Here is a 13,598-nt window from a genome sequence, read left to right as displayed (position 1 = left end):
AAAAAAATAAAAATAAAAAAAAAATAAAAAAATAAAAAATAAAAATAAAACTTCCGTGAAAATCAAAAAGCAAACAATGGCGGCATACTAACCTGAGTCACTTGGCAATACCTCTACACTCCAAGCTTCGCTTGTTGTCTCTGATATGGTAGAACCAGTGCAGGGGTCAAGAAGCACTGACCCCGAACCTGGCAGGCATAGTAAACTGCCTAACATGTTTTCTGCTGCTGCACCTGTATAACCAGTGGGGAGCAAAAGGTTAATGAAGATCCTGATGGAAAGAGCAGTGATAATGGAGAAGAGCCAAATACTAAAGTAATCTCTACCCACAAGAAGGAAGCCAAGGTAAGTAATTTCAATCAATAGCACCATTAAAAACACAAATTTCCCACTTTGGTCATAATCACACAAGCTCCTTTTTCTTAGTTTCCTCCTAGTCACCTAGGACTCTCCATAGAGAAAACACATCATTAGGTCAAGTCATTTCAATTAGCTTTCATCTTGGTTTTATAGCACACTTTCATATGTGTTCCTAAATATCTAAAATACATAGTATTTACAGGGATTAAAAACACTCAGAGGGATCCCTGGGTGGCGCAGCGGTTTAGCGCCTGCCTTTGGCCCAGGGCGCGATCCTGGAGACCCGGGATCGAATCCCACGTCGGGCTCCCGGTGCATGGAGCCTGCTTCTCCCTCTGCCTGTGTCTCTGCCTCTCTCTCTCTCTCTGTGTGTGTGTGACTATCATAAATAAATAAAAATTAAAAAAAAAAAAAAAAACACTCAGAGACACTTAACCACATAAAGTTATACTGGCTAAATATGTTTTCTTTTGGCACATTAGCCACATATTTAGAGCAATAAAATATGCTTGCAGGAGAGACACCTGGGTGGCTCAGTAGTTGAGTATCTGCCATCAGCTCGGGCCATGATCCCAGAGTTTCCTGAGAGGAGCCTGCCTCTCCCTCTGCTTCTCTCTCTGTGTGTCTCTCATGAATAAATAAATAAAATCTTAAAGAAAAAAATATTTGCAGGAAAAAAACACCTCTCTGTAGCATGCATTCAACTGCAAATACAGCTCAATGCTCAAACAGAACATTCTGCTAACTACTTTGGCACCTGAAACAAAGTAATGCAAAATCTATTAAGAAATCTATTTACACTACTTAAAAATACAAATAGAAAGGATTAAACATTATTATACATCTGTGTTAAAGACACTCAAGCTCAGAATGCTTCGCAACATTGGATTACCCCTAGCAAAAGAACAATTCTACTGTGGTGCATAAAAAGCTTTTGGCAAAAAGTTACTGCTGACAGTTACCTTTTAAAGATATATCATAAAATAATTACAAATAAAATAATGTCTGGAACTTGCCTAACACATAACAAGGGGAAGGGTAAAAAGGCTAGTTGGTGGGAGAAGAGATGGGACAAAACCAGCCACATATGTACATGCAAGAGTTGAAGCTGAATGACAGGTACACAGAGTTCACTTTTCTCCTTGTATTTGCATGAAATATTCCATGATTTAAAGAGAAAATGAAGATGCTGCTTATAAGACTTTATGAAATCTTCCAGAACTTATAGCACAGTATCCTAAAGGGGGTGAATTTTAAAGTATGTAAACTATAGTTCAATAAACTTGATATATATATGTAAAAAGAAAAAAACTAGTCACTCTTTGGAACTGAATTAATCCCTCCAGAAGTAAATTCATTTTTTTAAAAGTAGGCTCTACACCCCACATGGGGCTTCAACTCACAATCCCCAGATCAAGAGTCACACGGTCTACTGACTAAGCCAGCCAAGTGCCCCACTAATTTCAATTTTTAGAGAATCTCAGTATTTACGATTCTGAAAGATTTTGTGGTTATAATCTATAAGAATTTTTATTTTCAGGTAAGGTGCTTAATCTCAAAATAATATCCTAAGAATATATACTATGCCCTGAAAACAAGAAGCTAATTCAGAAGATTGGTGTTTCTTTTTTAGCAGGGAAAGGAGAGTTAAATGCAGACAAGGAAAATGCTACCTATATTTAGATAAAGAATAAAAAAAGACAAGTGCTTTGTTACATACAGTTATCTCAGTTTCCCAGTCTGTCTGAAGTCTCTGCCCATGAAGGGTAAGTGGATATGAATAACTAAACAGCAATTTTCCAGAGAATTTAAATAGCAGTTACCTGCAATTTCCTGTAAGCGATCTTCATCAATGTTAGGGTCAAAATCACTTCCCAAGACATCCGTACTCCAGGTCTCACTCACTGTTTCTGATATATCTCTGTCATCTGTTAGTCCCATCATGTCACGTATTTCAAATTTCCTTAGCTTATCATCAAGATTATCTTGTGTTGTAGCTACCAAAAACAGAATTAAGCACTTAAAAATGGTACCAGCACAGCTATGATTTTTTTAATCAACTTTAAAGATACATATTTTATCATTAATACTGAGCAAGCAGTCCCAAAACACTGAATTATTCCCCTACGGATGTACTCTTTACCTCTCTGAACTGAGCTCAGGATATGTACCCTCACATCTGGTAGATTAACTGGGACAACCTCAACAGTGTGACTTTGATAAAAAATTGGGATATATTCCCGTATCTGTGTATTTGCAAAGGCCCTGTTACTTGCTTTGGCCAAAAGAGTAAAAAGGAAACGAGGAAGTTTCAAGGCCAGGCCTCAAGAGACCTTACAAAATTTCTGCTCTCTTTTTCACCTTCTGTCATGAGAACAAAGCTTAAGCTAGCCTGCTGGTGAATGAGGGACCACATGGGATGGCGTGAAGATCATCCTAGAGCAGCCAACTCCTCACTGAACCACCTGTCCCCCCGCTTTAAGGCTAGCATTTTCTTCCACTAAGTTTTTCCCTATACTTCCAACCACATGTATCTCTTATTCAGAACTGCCAAGGCACTTCTGTAACACTTCTAGTCATTTGTCTACCTTCCTCTCCCTATTCTAAGTACCTTTAACCTCAAGTATTTATCTTTGTATCCCTGAAAAGTTCAGTATTACAGAACTGAAATGCCAAATATTACAGGATTCAAGCAATTTATTTTAATTATTCTATGTAACTTCAGCCTAAAAAATTCATTTACCAACTAAACATTTTTTTAAGAATGGAAAGAACTATGAATAAATGCAAGTTTGAAAAAAAAAGTGCAAGTTTGATGGTCATTATATAATCAACTTAAAGTTATTCTTTTACTAAACACAGTCAACCTACATGGAACACAGCCAGGTAAATTCTTTGCTACTTAAGCAACTGTGTTCAACTTCACTTTACCTTGCTCATGCTCTAATAGCTGTAGAGCTTCAACTCCATTACTCCCAGAAGGTCCAGCTCCAAGTTCTGATACAGATTCTCCTTCCAGGTCTAGAGAGGATACTGAATTGGAGCGATTTGAGGGACCTAGAGAAATGTTTATACTGTGAGTGAACTTTTTAAATCATGAGCCACCATGTAACTTTTCATGTCCTGATAATAGACTAAGACTGATTAAGGTAAAAAAAAAAAAAAAAAAAAAGACTGAGAAAGGTACATTTATTTATTTGTTTATTTAAATGTATTTATTGGGACTCCTGGGTTGCTCAGTGGTTGAGCATCTGCCTTCCGCCCAGGGCATGATCCTGGAGTGCCGGGATCGAGTCCCACATCGGGCTCCCTGCATGGAGCCCGCTTCTCTTTCTGCCTGTGTCTCTCTCTTTGTGTCTTTCATGAATAAGTATATAAAAATCTTTAAAGACAAAAAAATGTATTTATTTATTTTAGAGAGTATGTGTAAGCAGAGGACACAGAGAAAGGCAGAGGGAGAGAGAATCTCAAGCAGATTCCTTGTTGAGCACAGAGCCAGATACAGGGCTTGATCCTACAACCTTGAGGATCATGACTCGAGTGGAAATCAAGAGTGGAATGCTTAACCTACTGAGCCACCCAGGTGTCCCAAGGTGCTTTTATTTATGTATTTATTTTTATTAAGGTGCTTTTAAAATTTTTTTTAAATTGCTATTAGGTAGGGGGAAGGAAAGAAGGAGAGGGAGAGAATCTTAAGAAGGCTCCATGCTCAGTGCAGAGTCCAATGCAGGGCTCGATCTAACGACCCCTGAGATCAAGACCTGAGCTGAGAGCAAGAGTCAGATGCTTAACCCACTGAGCCACCCAGGCGACCCTACCATTCTACTGATAACAGTATTCTGGTTTATTTTTATTAAAATTGGGTTTAGGGGATCCCTGGGTGGCTCGGCGGTTTAGCGCCTGCCTTTGGCCCAGGGCGCAATCCTGGAGTCCCGGGATCGGGTCCCACATCAGGCTCCCGGCATGGAGCCTGCTTCTCCCTCTGCCTGTGTCTCTGCCTCTCTCTCTCTCTCTCTCTCTCTCTCTCATAAATAAATAAATAAATCTTTAAAAATATTAGGTTTATGTTGTTTTGTAACCCTTTTTTGTTTACCCATATAGCAGTGACATTTCCCTCTATAATTTAACATTCTTAAATAACCTGAGTTATTAATGGTTTTTTACTTTAACTTCAAATGGGCATAATTTATTTAAATATTCTTGTTTGATTAAACATAGATTGCTTCTACTTTTCAAGCATTATAAAAAGCCCTTCAGGGCGCCTGGGTGGCTCAGTGGTTGAGCATCTGCCTTTGGCTCAGGTGTTGATCCCTAGGTCCTGGGATCGAGTCCTGCATCGGGCTCCCCACAGAGAGCCTGTTTCTCCCTCTGCCTATGTCTCTGCCTCTCTCTCTGTATCTCTCATGAATAAATAAATAAAATCTTAAAAAAAAAAAAAAAGCCCTTCAACAAGCGACCTTGAATTGTTTCCTAGGATAAATTCCTAGAAGCACAATTGCTAATTTAAAGGGCATGTCTATTTTTAAGGTACAGATGTAGTATTAAAAGCACTGGAACACTTGGGTGATTCAGTAGGTTAAGCATCCCATGTTGGAACCCAGTGTGGAGCCTACTTAAAAAAAAAAAAGAATGGTAAAATTACAAATGATTCCGTTTCTTTTCTGCATTTTCTAGAATATACATTACTTATGTTCTAAAAAGTTCAAAAAAAAGAAGTTATTACATTTTATGTTTAAAATGATAGTAAACTGAACTTTCTTCATTAAAATGTTTGTCCTCATACATGAAATGACAAATTCTCATTTCATAATCTATGCTTTTAATTTTCTAATTTTATTTCTATTTCCATTGTATCTTCCTGCTTCATAAAGGTGTGTGTGAATAAAGAAATACAGAACATTAGATGTATACACAATATCATGAAATACTAGTGAGTCCATTTTTTTCCCATTTAGACATGCACCATATCCCTCTAAAGGAGCTCCATAAGCTTTGGTATACATTAATACTAGAGAAATTTTGGCATTATTCAAGGCTCAATGAAGACTGTTATCTTTTCCATTTTCTATGATCAAAGGTCTCTTGCAATCTTTTTCTTTTAAATTTTCTTCTTGCAATCTTATTTATTCCAGAAACAATCTTTATAGCCAACTGTTCAAGACCATTAGAGGAAAACTTCATTACTCTCCTTAGGGAGAAAAACAGATAGTATAATTATAATTTATAAGGCTCCTTTAAAGATCACAAAACAAGTATTACTTGAATCACACAACTCTGAATGAAGTAACCCTTCACCTTCGGATATTCCTTCCAGATTATCACTGCAGAGGGAAAAGCGCAAGGTTTTATCAGGTTTACCATGGAGTTTGTTTTCATCAACAGGGACATCTCCTTGTCCTCCATCCGAAAGTTGCATGTTTAGGACCTGAAAAATAAAATGCCAAAAAAATATATAGATAAGTAATAAAAAACAAAATGCCATCGGTTTATCAGAACTGAAAGGTTACTGATATGAAAACAGACCACAGCAAATGGATATTTAAGTTCTTCTTCTTTTTTTTTTTTAATTTATTTTAAAGATTTTATTTATTTATTCGTGAGAGACACACAGAGAGAGAGGCAGAGACACAAGCAGAGGGAGAAGCAGGCTCCATGCAGGGAGTCTGACGTGGGACTTGATCCCGGGTCTCCAGGATCACACCCTGGGCTGCAGGCAGCACTAAACTGCTGAGCCACCCGGGCTGCCCCTATTTAAGTTCTTCTTAAATTCTCATTTTTAACTAAAAACCCATTTATGAGATTCTGATAAAGCTTTTAAGTATCCCCAGAATAAAAGTAGATGAGTTAAAAAAAAGTGAACCTATGCCTTCCCATCATCCATCACCCAGATGATCTTCCCATCATCTTATCTCAGGATGAGAAACTGAACAATCGGGTATTAGTGAGTGGTGGGTAGGATCATAAGAATCAAAAGGTTTTGGAATCAGCAGGCTGGTCCTTCTGATTCTGCCATGTGCCAACTATGTAATCTTGGGTAAATGATTTAAGCTCTCTAAACTCCAGTTTCTTTATCTATAAAAGAATCATGGTGGGATCCCTGGGTGGCGCAGCCGTTTGGCGCCTGCCTTTAGCCCAGGGCGTGATCCTGGAGACCCGGGATCCAATCCCACATCTGGCTCCCGGTGCATGGAGCCTGCCTCTCCCTCTGCCTGTGTCTCTGCCTCTCTCTCTCTCTCTCACTGCGTGCCTATCATAAATAAATTTAAAAAAAAAATTAAAAAAAAAAAGAATCATGGTAATAGTAGGCATGCCATGGAGTTGTTGAGGATTACATAAAAAGATGCACAAAAAGCATCTGCATGGTAAAAGGACATTAAATTTGCAGTACATTTTTTTCCAAAAGTTAATAAACTGGTATCCCTGGGTGGGTCAGCGATTGAGAGTCTGCCTTGGGCCCAGGGCATGATTCTGTAGTCACAGGATCCAGTCCCACATCGGGCTCCCTGCGTGGAGCCTGCTTCTCCCTCCGCCTGTGTCTCTGCCTCTCTCTGTGTCTCTCTGTGTTTCTCATGAATAAATAAATAAAATCTTTTTAAAAAAAAGTTAATAAACTAATTCAGTAGGAAGAAAACATAGAACAAATTATTTTGTAGGCATCAGAATTCAAACAGTCCAGTTTGAACCCTGCCTTGACAACAGCCACAAAAGTCCATACCAGAAGCTGAATTGTGACTTCACAGCCATCTCTAGCCTAGAGCTGATGGCCTTTTTACAAAGTTTCTATTTGTTAGATGACTTCCAAAAAAGAGAATTCTTATCCCTCCACATGAGGTTCATAACTCAGCTGTAAACGTGTATCTCCAACCTAATGAAGAACTGAGTGCTTTGCTGAAAGTCAAACAGCATGTTTTAAGCACACGTGGAACTCAAAATCACAGCCACTAGGATCCTAGGTTATTGGCAAAATATGAAGGAAGAATAGTATCCTCACTTAAAAAGAATTAAAAAACCCAAAACCTTCTATGTGCTGTTTTGGCCCTACATTTAAATAAGTAAATTTAAAAAATAAAATAAAATAAAATAATAAATGAGTAAAATAAAGTTTTTTAAAGGCTCTATACCTTTATTCATGCGATACTTTTAAAAAGCCATTTAAAGATAGAATTATTTTGGGGTGCCTGAGTGGCTCAATCAGTTAAGCATCTGCTTTTGGCACAGGTCATGATCTCAGGGTCCTGGGATCGAGCCCAGCATCAGGTTCTTTGCTCAGTGGGGAGTCTGCTTCTCCCTCTCTCTGTGCTCCTCTCCCCACTCCCACCCCCTACTGCTCATGCTTTCTCCCTCTCAATAAAATCTTTTTAAAAAGAATTTATCTCTCTCCCCTTATATTTTTTATTTTTATTTTTTTTTTATTTTTATTTTTTTATGATAGTCACACAGAGAGAGAGAGAAAGAGAGAGAGAGAGAGAGGCAGAGACATAGGCAGAGGGAGAAGCAGGCTCCATGCACCAGGAGCCCGATGTGGGATTTGATCCCGGGTCTCCAGGATTGCGCCCTGGGCCAAAGGCAGGCGCCAAACCGCTGCGCCACCCAGGGATCTCTCTCTCTCCCCTTATAAATTAAAGAATTATTTTCCTAAATTTGCTTGAAATTAAATGCAGACATAAAAATTTTATATTTTGGGTTTTTTTTTTTTTTTAAGATTTTGTTTACTTACTGGAAAGAGAGAGATAGAAAACGCAAGCACACAAGCAGGGGGAGTGGCAGGCAGAGGGAGAGAGAGAAGCAGGCTCCCTGCTAATAAGCAAGGGAGCCCAATGTGGGGCTCACATGTTCCCTGGGATCGTGACCTGAGCCAAAGGCAGACACTTGACTAAGCCACCCAGGCACCCCTACATTTTGTATTTTTAAGATAACTTGGATCTTTAAACTCATAATGAGCAATGTACAAAAAATCTTTAGGAAAAATCTATGTAAAGGCCTAGAGAATAAGATTAACAGCAAACAAGAGGCTTACACCACACTGAAGATACTTCCCTGCACAGGAACCCAGGGGCTGTCTTCAAGGCTGCCAGAGCTGGGAACTGGGGGAAGGTTACCAGGGGAAGGTAAAATGCCACAGAGCTCCCTGACTGAAACTCAGCAACTGTTTTCCTCATTCAGCATTCCCCTAGATGTTATACGTTTTTTTATTATATCTCAGGAGTTCCTAAAAAGTTGATTCTGACAGTTTTTGCCAGCTCATCTGTGTGTGTGTATGAAGATAATTCTAGAGTGTGATAGAGCTCTTTCCTAAGGGTCATGCCACAGATCCAAACACAGTCTTATGGGCAAGCCCGGGTGGCTCAGCAGTTTAGCACTGAGCAGTTTATCAATAAATAAATTTTTAAAATCTTAAAAAAACAAAAAACACAGTCTTACTAATCACTATAATCACTTCATCGACCACTATAACTGGCCCCTTCATCCCACCTCAGGAATAGGTGTTTTTTTTTTGTTTTTGTTTTTTTGTTTTTTTGGTTTTTTTTAGATTTTATTTAGGGCAGCCCCGGTGGCCCAGCAGTTTAGTGCTGCCTTCAGCCCAGGGCGTGATCCTGGAGATCCAGGATCGAGCCCCACATCAGACTCCCTGTGTGGAGCCTGCTTCTCCCTCTGCCTGTGTCTCTGCCTTTCTCTCTCTGTGTCTCTCATAAATAAATAAATAAAATCTTTAAAAATTTTAAATTAAATTAAATTAAAAAAATAAAGATTTTATTTATTTATTAGAGACACGCACACAGAGAGAGAGAGATTGAGAGAGAGGCAGAGACATGGAGGGAGCCTGATGTAGGACTCGATCCCAGGTCTCCAGGATCACACCCTGGGCTGATGGCAGCGCTAAACCGCTGAGCCACCGGGGCTGCCCAGGAATAGGTGTTCTTGAGTAATAAGCAGTCACTGTTGAATATATAAGATGCTTCTTTTTGATTTCTTCATTCCCTTTGCCTCTCTCCCAAGCTCTTCTGTTTACAAAGATCTTAAAAGAGATTTCCACACCCCAACCACATTTCTTCAAAATATTTTACTTTCTTAGTTATCTTTTCAGTATCCTCTTCCATTTCTTCCTAACCAACTATAGAACAGAAAATATTTCTAAAGAATATCTGGCTCTTTAAAGCAGGAGTACCACTAGTATACCATTAGAAAGAAAAGAAACAAAAAACATTTCCTACAAGTCACTGGAAAAGTCTTTTCAATTTTCATACTATAATTTCCTGGCTTCCCATCTCTTCTATACTATTAGGAAAATTATTTTTGGTGTAGACTTAATCACCAACTATTATACTATTTTTTTTTCTATTGTACTATTAATATCAATATATTAATGTGAAAGGTCCCCAGAACTATTCACAGGAAGTTTGGCATTTAATGTACTCATTAAATACATACTGACTTACAGAAGTAAGAGACCATAAATTAGGAAAAAAGAACCTAATTATTTAATATTAATGGCTGTAAGTTAAATGTAACAATACATTCATACCTCATTTTCTGACATCATTCCTGGAGTGAGCTGGGGACCTGTCCCTAAAGAAATGACCAACACCTCTTCTGGCTGTACTTCCTGGATGGTTTCTTGAGATGATCCTTCATGCTCCATATGTAAGTCCATTAGCACATTGGTGCGGCTTCTACTCCGAGTTGCTAATAAAAAAATTTTCAAATATGATAATTTAGAGAACAAGATAAAATGAAGAAAACAGTAAATACAAAAATGTATTTTATATTAATGTAGGACATTTGCGCATGCACAAAAAAACAAGTGGTGAGAATGTGAATTTTAAAAAACTCCTACATCTTCCCAGTTACTCTACTGATGACTAACACAGATTGTCCTTCAAAACAGATAGTCAGAAACAACAGGCTTATGTGCACCTGACAGGGAGTGACACACACAGATAAGCACACCTGCATAACAGCAAACATATCTGTCCATTTAAGACTTAGGGTGACAAAAATAACATTACCTTATTCCTTATCAAGATACCTTTAACAATTTCTCCCATAAAATGATTTAACTGCCACAGGTCTCCCATACTAATAACTGAACTTACAGGCATTAGAAATTTTCATACAGGGACGCCTGGGGTGGCTCAGCAGTTTGGCGCCTGCCTTCGGCCCAGGGTGTGATCCTGGGGTCCTGGGATCGAGTCCCGCATCAGGCTCTCTACATGGAGCCTGCTTCTCCCTCTGCCTGTGTCTCTGCCTCTCTCTCTCTCTCTGGGTCTCTCATGAATAAATAAATAAAATCTTAAAAAAAAAAGAAAAGAAAAAGAAATTTTCATAGAGAAATCCAATAGCCATATAAAGTAATATATGCTAATTGGACAACTGTTGACAAAATCAGAATCAGTTTTTGAAAACATGTTGACTTTCCTGAAATGTATTAATCTCCCTCTAAAGGTGCAGGAAAAAAGACTTCCCTATGTTTGAATATAAGTGTCCCTTCTGCTTTATAGAAACATTCTAAATGAATGAAAATCTAATTATTTGGGGTTTTTCCCCCTTTTTATAAATAATACTTTTTTCTAAAATTATCATTCTACACATAAGAACTTTTAGATACTGAAAGATTTAGATAGTTTGACAATTTCTCTAGATTTTAAGTCTTCTGCAACAAGTTTCAATTTTCTTTCAGAGGGGAATAAAATTCAACACAACCTGAATACTAAATATAAATTCTACTTTAGTGCAAAATAATCAAAAGTACAAACATAAAGCAAAAACACTCTACAGAAAAGTCAACTTCACTTTGAGTGAAAGCTAACCTACTTGAAGACAGAAATGTAAAGAATCCTCTAGAGGCACCTGGGGGCTCAGTCAGGTGAGCTTCTAACTCTTGGTTTCTTGGTTTCAGCTCAGGTCATAATCTCAGGGTTGTAGGATCAAGCCCCACAAGCTCCACACTCAACAGGAATCTGCCCAAGATTCTCTTCCTCTCCTTCTCCCTCTGCCCCACTCCTCGCATGCTCACTCTCTCTCAAGCAAATAAATAAATCTTAAAAATATATATAAAGAGTCTTCTTTAGACAATGCTGTAGATCTGTTCATTAATCACTCTGGCTTTCAAAATTCAGAGCATACATCAATTCCCAAAAGTCGAACACAGGTTCACTCTCACATCTTTATTTGCTGACCTTCATCACTGTCTTCTACTGAACTGTGAATTTCAACTTTATGAACTACATGAATCTTAGGCAACAAATTTTATAATTTATAAAAATGCAAGTAATCAAAATCTATGTAGCAATTTACATAAAGCAAAAGCAACATGCACATGGAGCACACTTTCATATACTGTTTCTTAAATGAAAGTTATGTCAGAGGAGGAAGAACAGCCTATTACGCACCAAATGGGGTTACTAGAGTAATATGAGCAGTAAGATTTGTGGCTGAGGAATCCCAGGCAGTGATGGCTGCTAACTGTTGTCCTGGGTTGCGAAAGCATTAAATAGAAAGAAAATCAATCCTCTGAATAATGGACACATTTTTTAAAAATACAAAATAAATTCAATGACCAGGCCATATGACTAAACAAAGTAATATTGGGCAAATATTTGAAATTTACTTTCCATTATACCCCATTTAATGATACTTCTGGATGACAAGAAATGCAAGAACTAATGTACAGGAGTGAATGACAGAGGGAAAAAAATCTCTGATTTACCAAAAATCATTTATTCCTTCATGTTAAAAAAGTGCAAATAGGCTGTAAGATTAAAAATCACTGAGTATTGGGGCACCTGGGTGGCTCAGTTGGCTAAGTGCCTGCCTTCAGCTCAGGTCATGATCTCAGAGTCCTGGGATTAAGCCCCACGTTGGGCTCCCTGATCAGCGAGGAGTCTGCTTGTTCCTTTCCTGCTGCTCCTCCTTCCTGCTCTTGATTGCACGCGCTCTCTCTCAAATAAATAAAATCTTAAAAAAAAAAAAAATCACTCCATGTTGGGTCACCAGTGGCTTACTTAGCTGGTTAAGCACCCAACTCCATTTTTTTTTTTTTTTTAAGATTTTGATTTATTTATTCGAGAGAGAGCGAGCATATGAGCAAGTGAGGGGAGAGGGCAGAAGGAGAAGCAGACTCCACCCTAAGTAGGGAGCACAATACGGGGCTCGATCCCAGGACTCTGAGATTGTGACCTGAGCTAAAGGCAGGTGCTTAACCAGCTGAGCCACTCAGGTGCCCTTAAGTGCCCAACTCTTGATTTCGACTCAGGTCACAATCTCAAGGTTGTGAGACTGATCACACATCAGGCTCTGCACTCAGTGGAAAGTCTGCTTCTTTCCCTCTCCCTATGCCCCCTGCCCCACTTGTGCGCTCTCATCCTCCTTTCTCTCTCCAATAAATAAATAAATCTAAAAAAAGAAATCACTGTGTGCCAAACTTCGTTTTTCTATTTTTAATTCTGATAATTGATATTTTGGGATGATGAAAGCCAAAGACTTGAAGAATATGATGTCATATTCTTGTTGATATTATTCCATATTACATTAAATCTAAGATAGATCAATTTAAGAAACTGTCAGTTCTTAACAAATTGGCTCATAGAAGTTTAAAAATGAAATCCTATTCTTCAAAATGTATAAAATAAAGTAACTATTCATTTTCACTAATTGTCACTGACACTAAAACACCGCTTCTTGGCTTAAACACTCTTTCCCTCTCTCTTATCTACTTTGTCTAACTCCCATTCATCCTTCAAAGAGAAAGTATGATCTTCTCCTGACACCATCATCACCTGCCCAACATAGGTGCCCCACAAGCCTCCATGCATGCTTATTTCCATCAGACACAATATAATGAAGGCAACTGGTTTCCTCTTTTTCTCCCCAACTAGACTATTAGCAATCAGCACAGTAGCGGCACATCCTAATGGTCTTTGTATCCCCAATGTCTAACACAGTGCCTGCCTCCCATGCAGGATAGTGATATACCTACTCTTTTTACATGGATTTTTTTGCATGAATTAAATGAAACAACATCTATAAAGTGCTCATCCAGATTCTGGTACAGAGTACATGGTAATGCTCAATTTGTACGTGTGTGTACGCATATAGATAATAGATGTTTAGTATGTGAATAAAACTTAGGGGTGCCTGGGTGGTTCAGTCAGTTAAGCGTCTGCCTTCAGCTCAGGTCATGATCCCAGAGTCCTGGGATCAAGCCCTGCATCAGGCTCCCGGCTCAGCAAAGAGCCTTC

General features: G+C 38.5%; 1 protein-coding gene across 7 annotated transcripts in view; it reads right to left on the bottom strand.

The window, feature by feature from the left end:
• GAPVD1 (GTPase activating protein and VPS9 domains 1) overlaps positions 1-13,598 on the bottom strand; it is an 84,206-nt gene that overhangs the window by 27,459 nt on the left and 43,149 nt on the right. For 2 of the 7 annotated variants that reach the window (XM_077850667.1, XM_077850670.1), the window contains exons 7-12: positions 11,751-11,831; positions 9,884-10,044; positions 5,656-5,785; positions 3,292-3,417; positions 2,184-2,357; positions 93-233 (exon numbers count right to left, since the gene is read on the bottom strand). In XM_077850667.1, coding sequence (XP_077706793.1) covers positions 93-233; positions 2,184-2,357; positions 3,292-3,417; positions 5,656-5,785; positions 9,884-10,044; positions 11,751-11,831 — 813 coding nt within the window. The remainder of the gene's footprint in view (positions 1-92; positions 234-2,183; positions 2,358-3,291; positions 3,418-5,655; positions 5,786-9,883; positions 10,045-11,750; positions 11,832-13,598) is intronic. The other 5 variants (XM_077850669.1, XM_077850672.1, XM_077850671.1 and 2 more) reach the window with 3 other exon arrangements.

This window comes from Canis aureus, chromosome 16 (genome assembly GCF_053574225.1).
Source record: "Canis aureus isolate CA01 chromosome 16, VMU_Caureus_v.1.0, whole genome shotgun sequence".
Taxonomy (NCBI): domain Eukaryota; kingdom Metazoa; phylum Chordata; class Mammalia; order Carnivora; family Canidae; genus Canis; species Canis aureus.
Note: the sequence above shows the minus strand (reverse complement) of the source record. Positions and strands in the feature narration are given on the sequence as shown.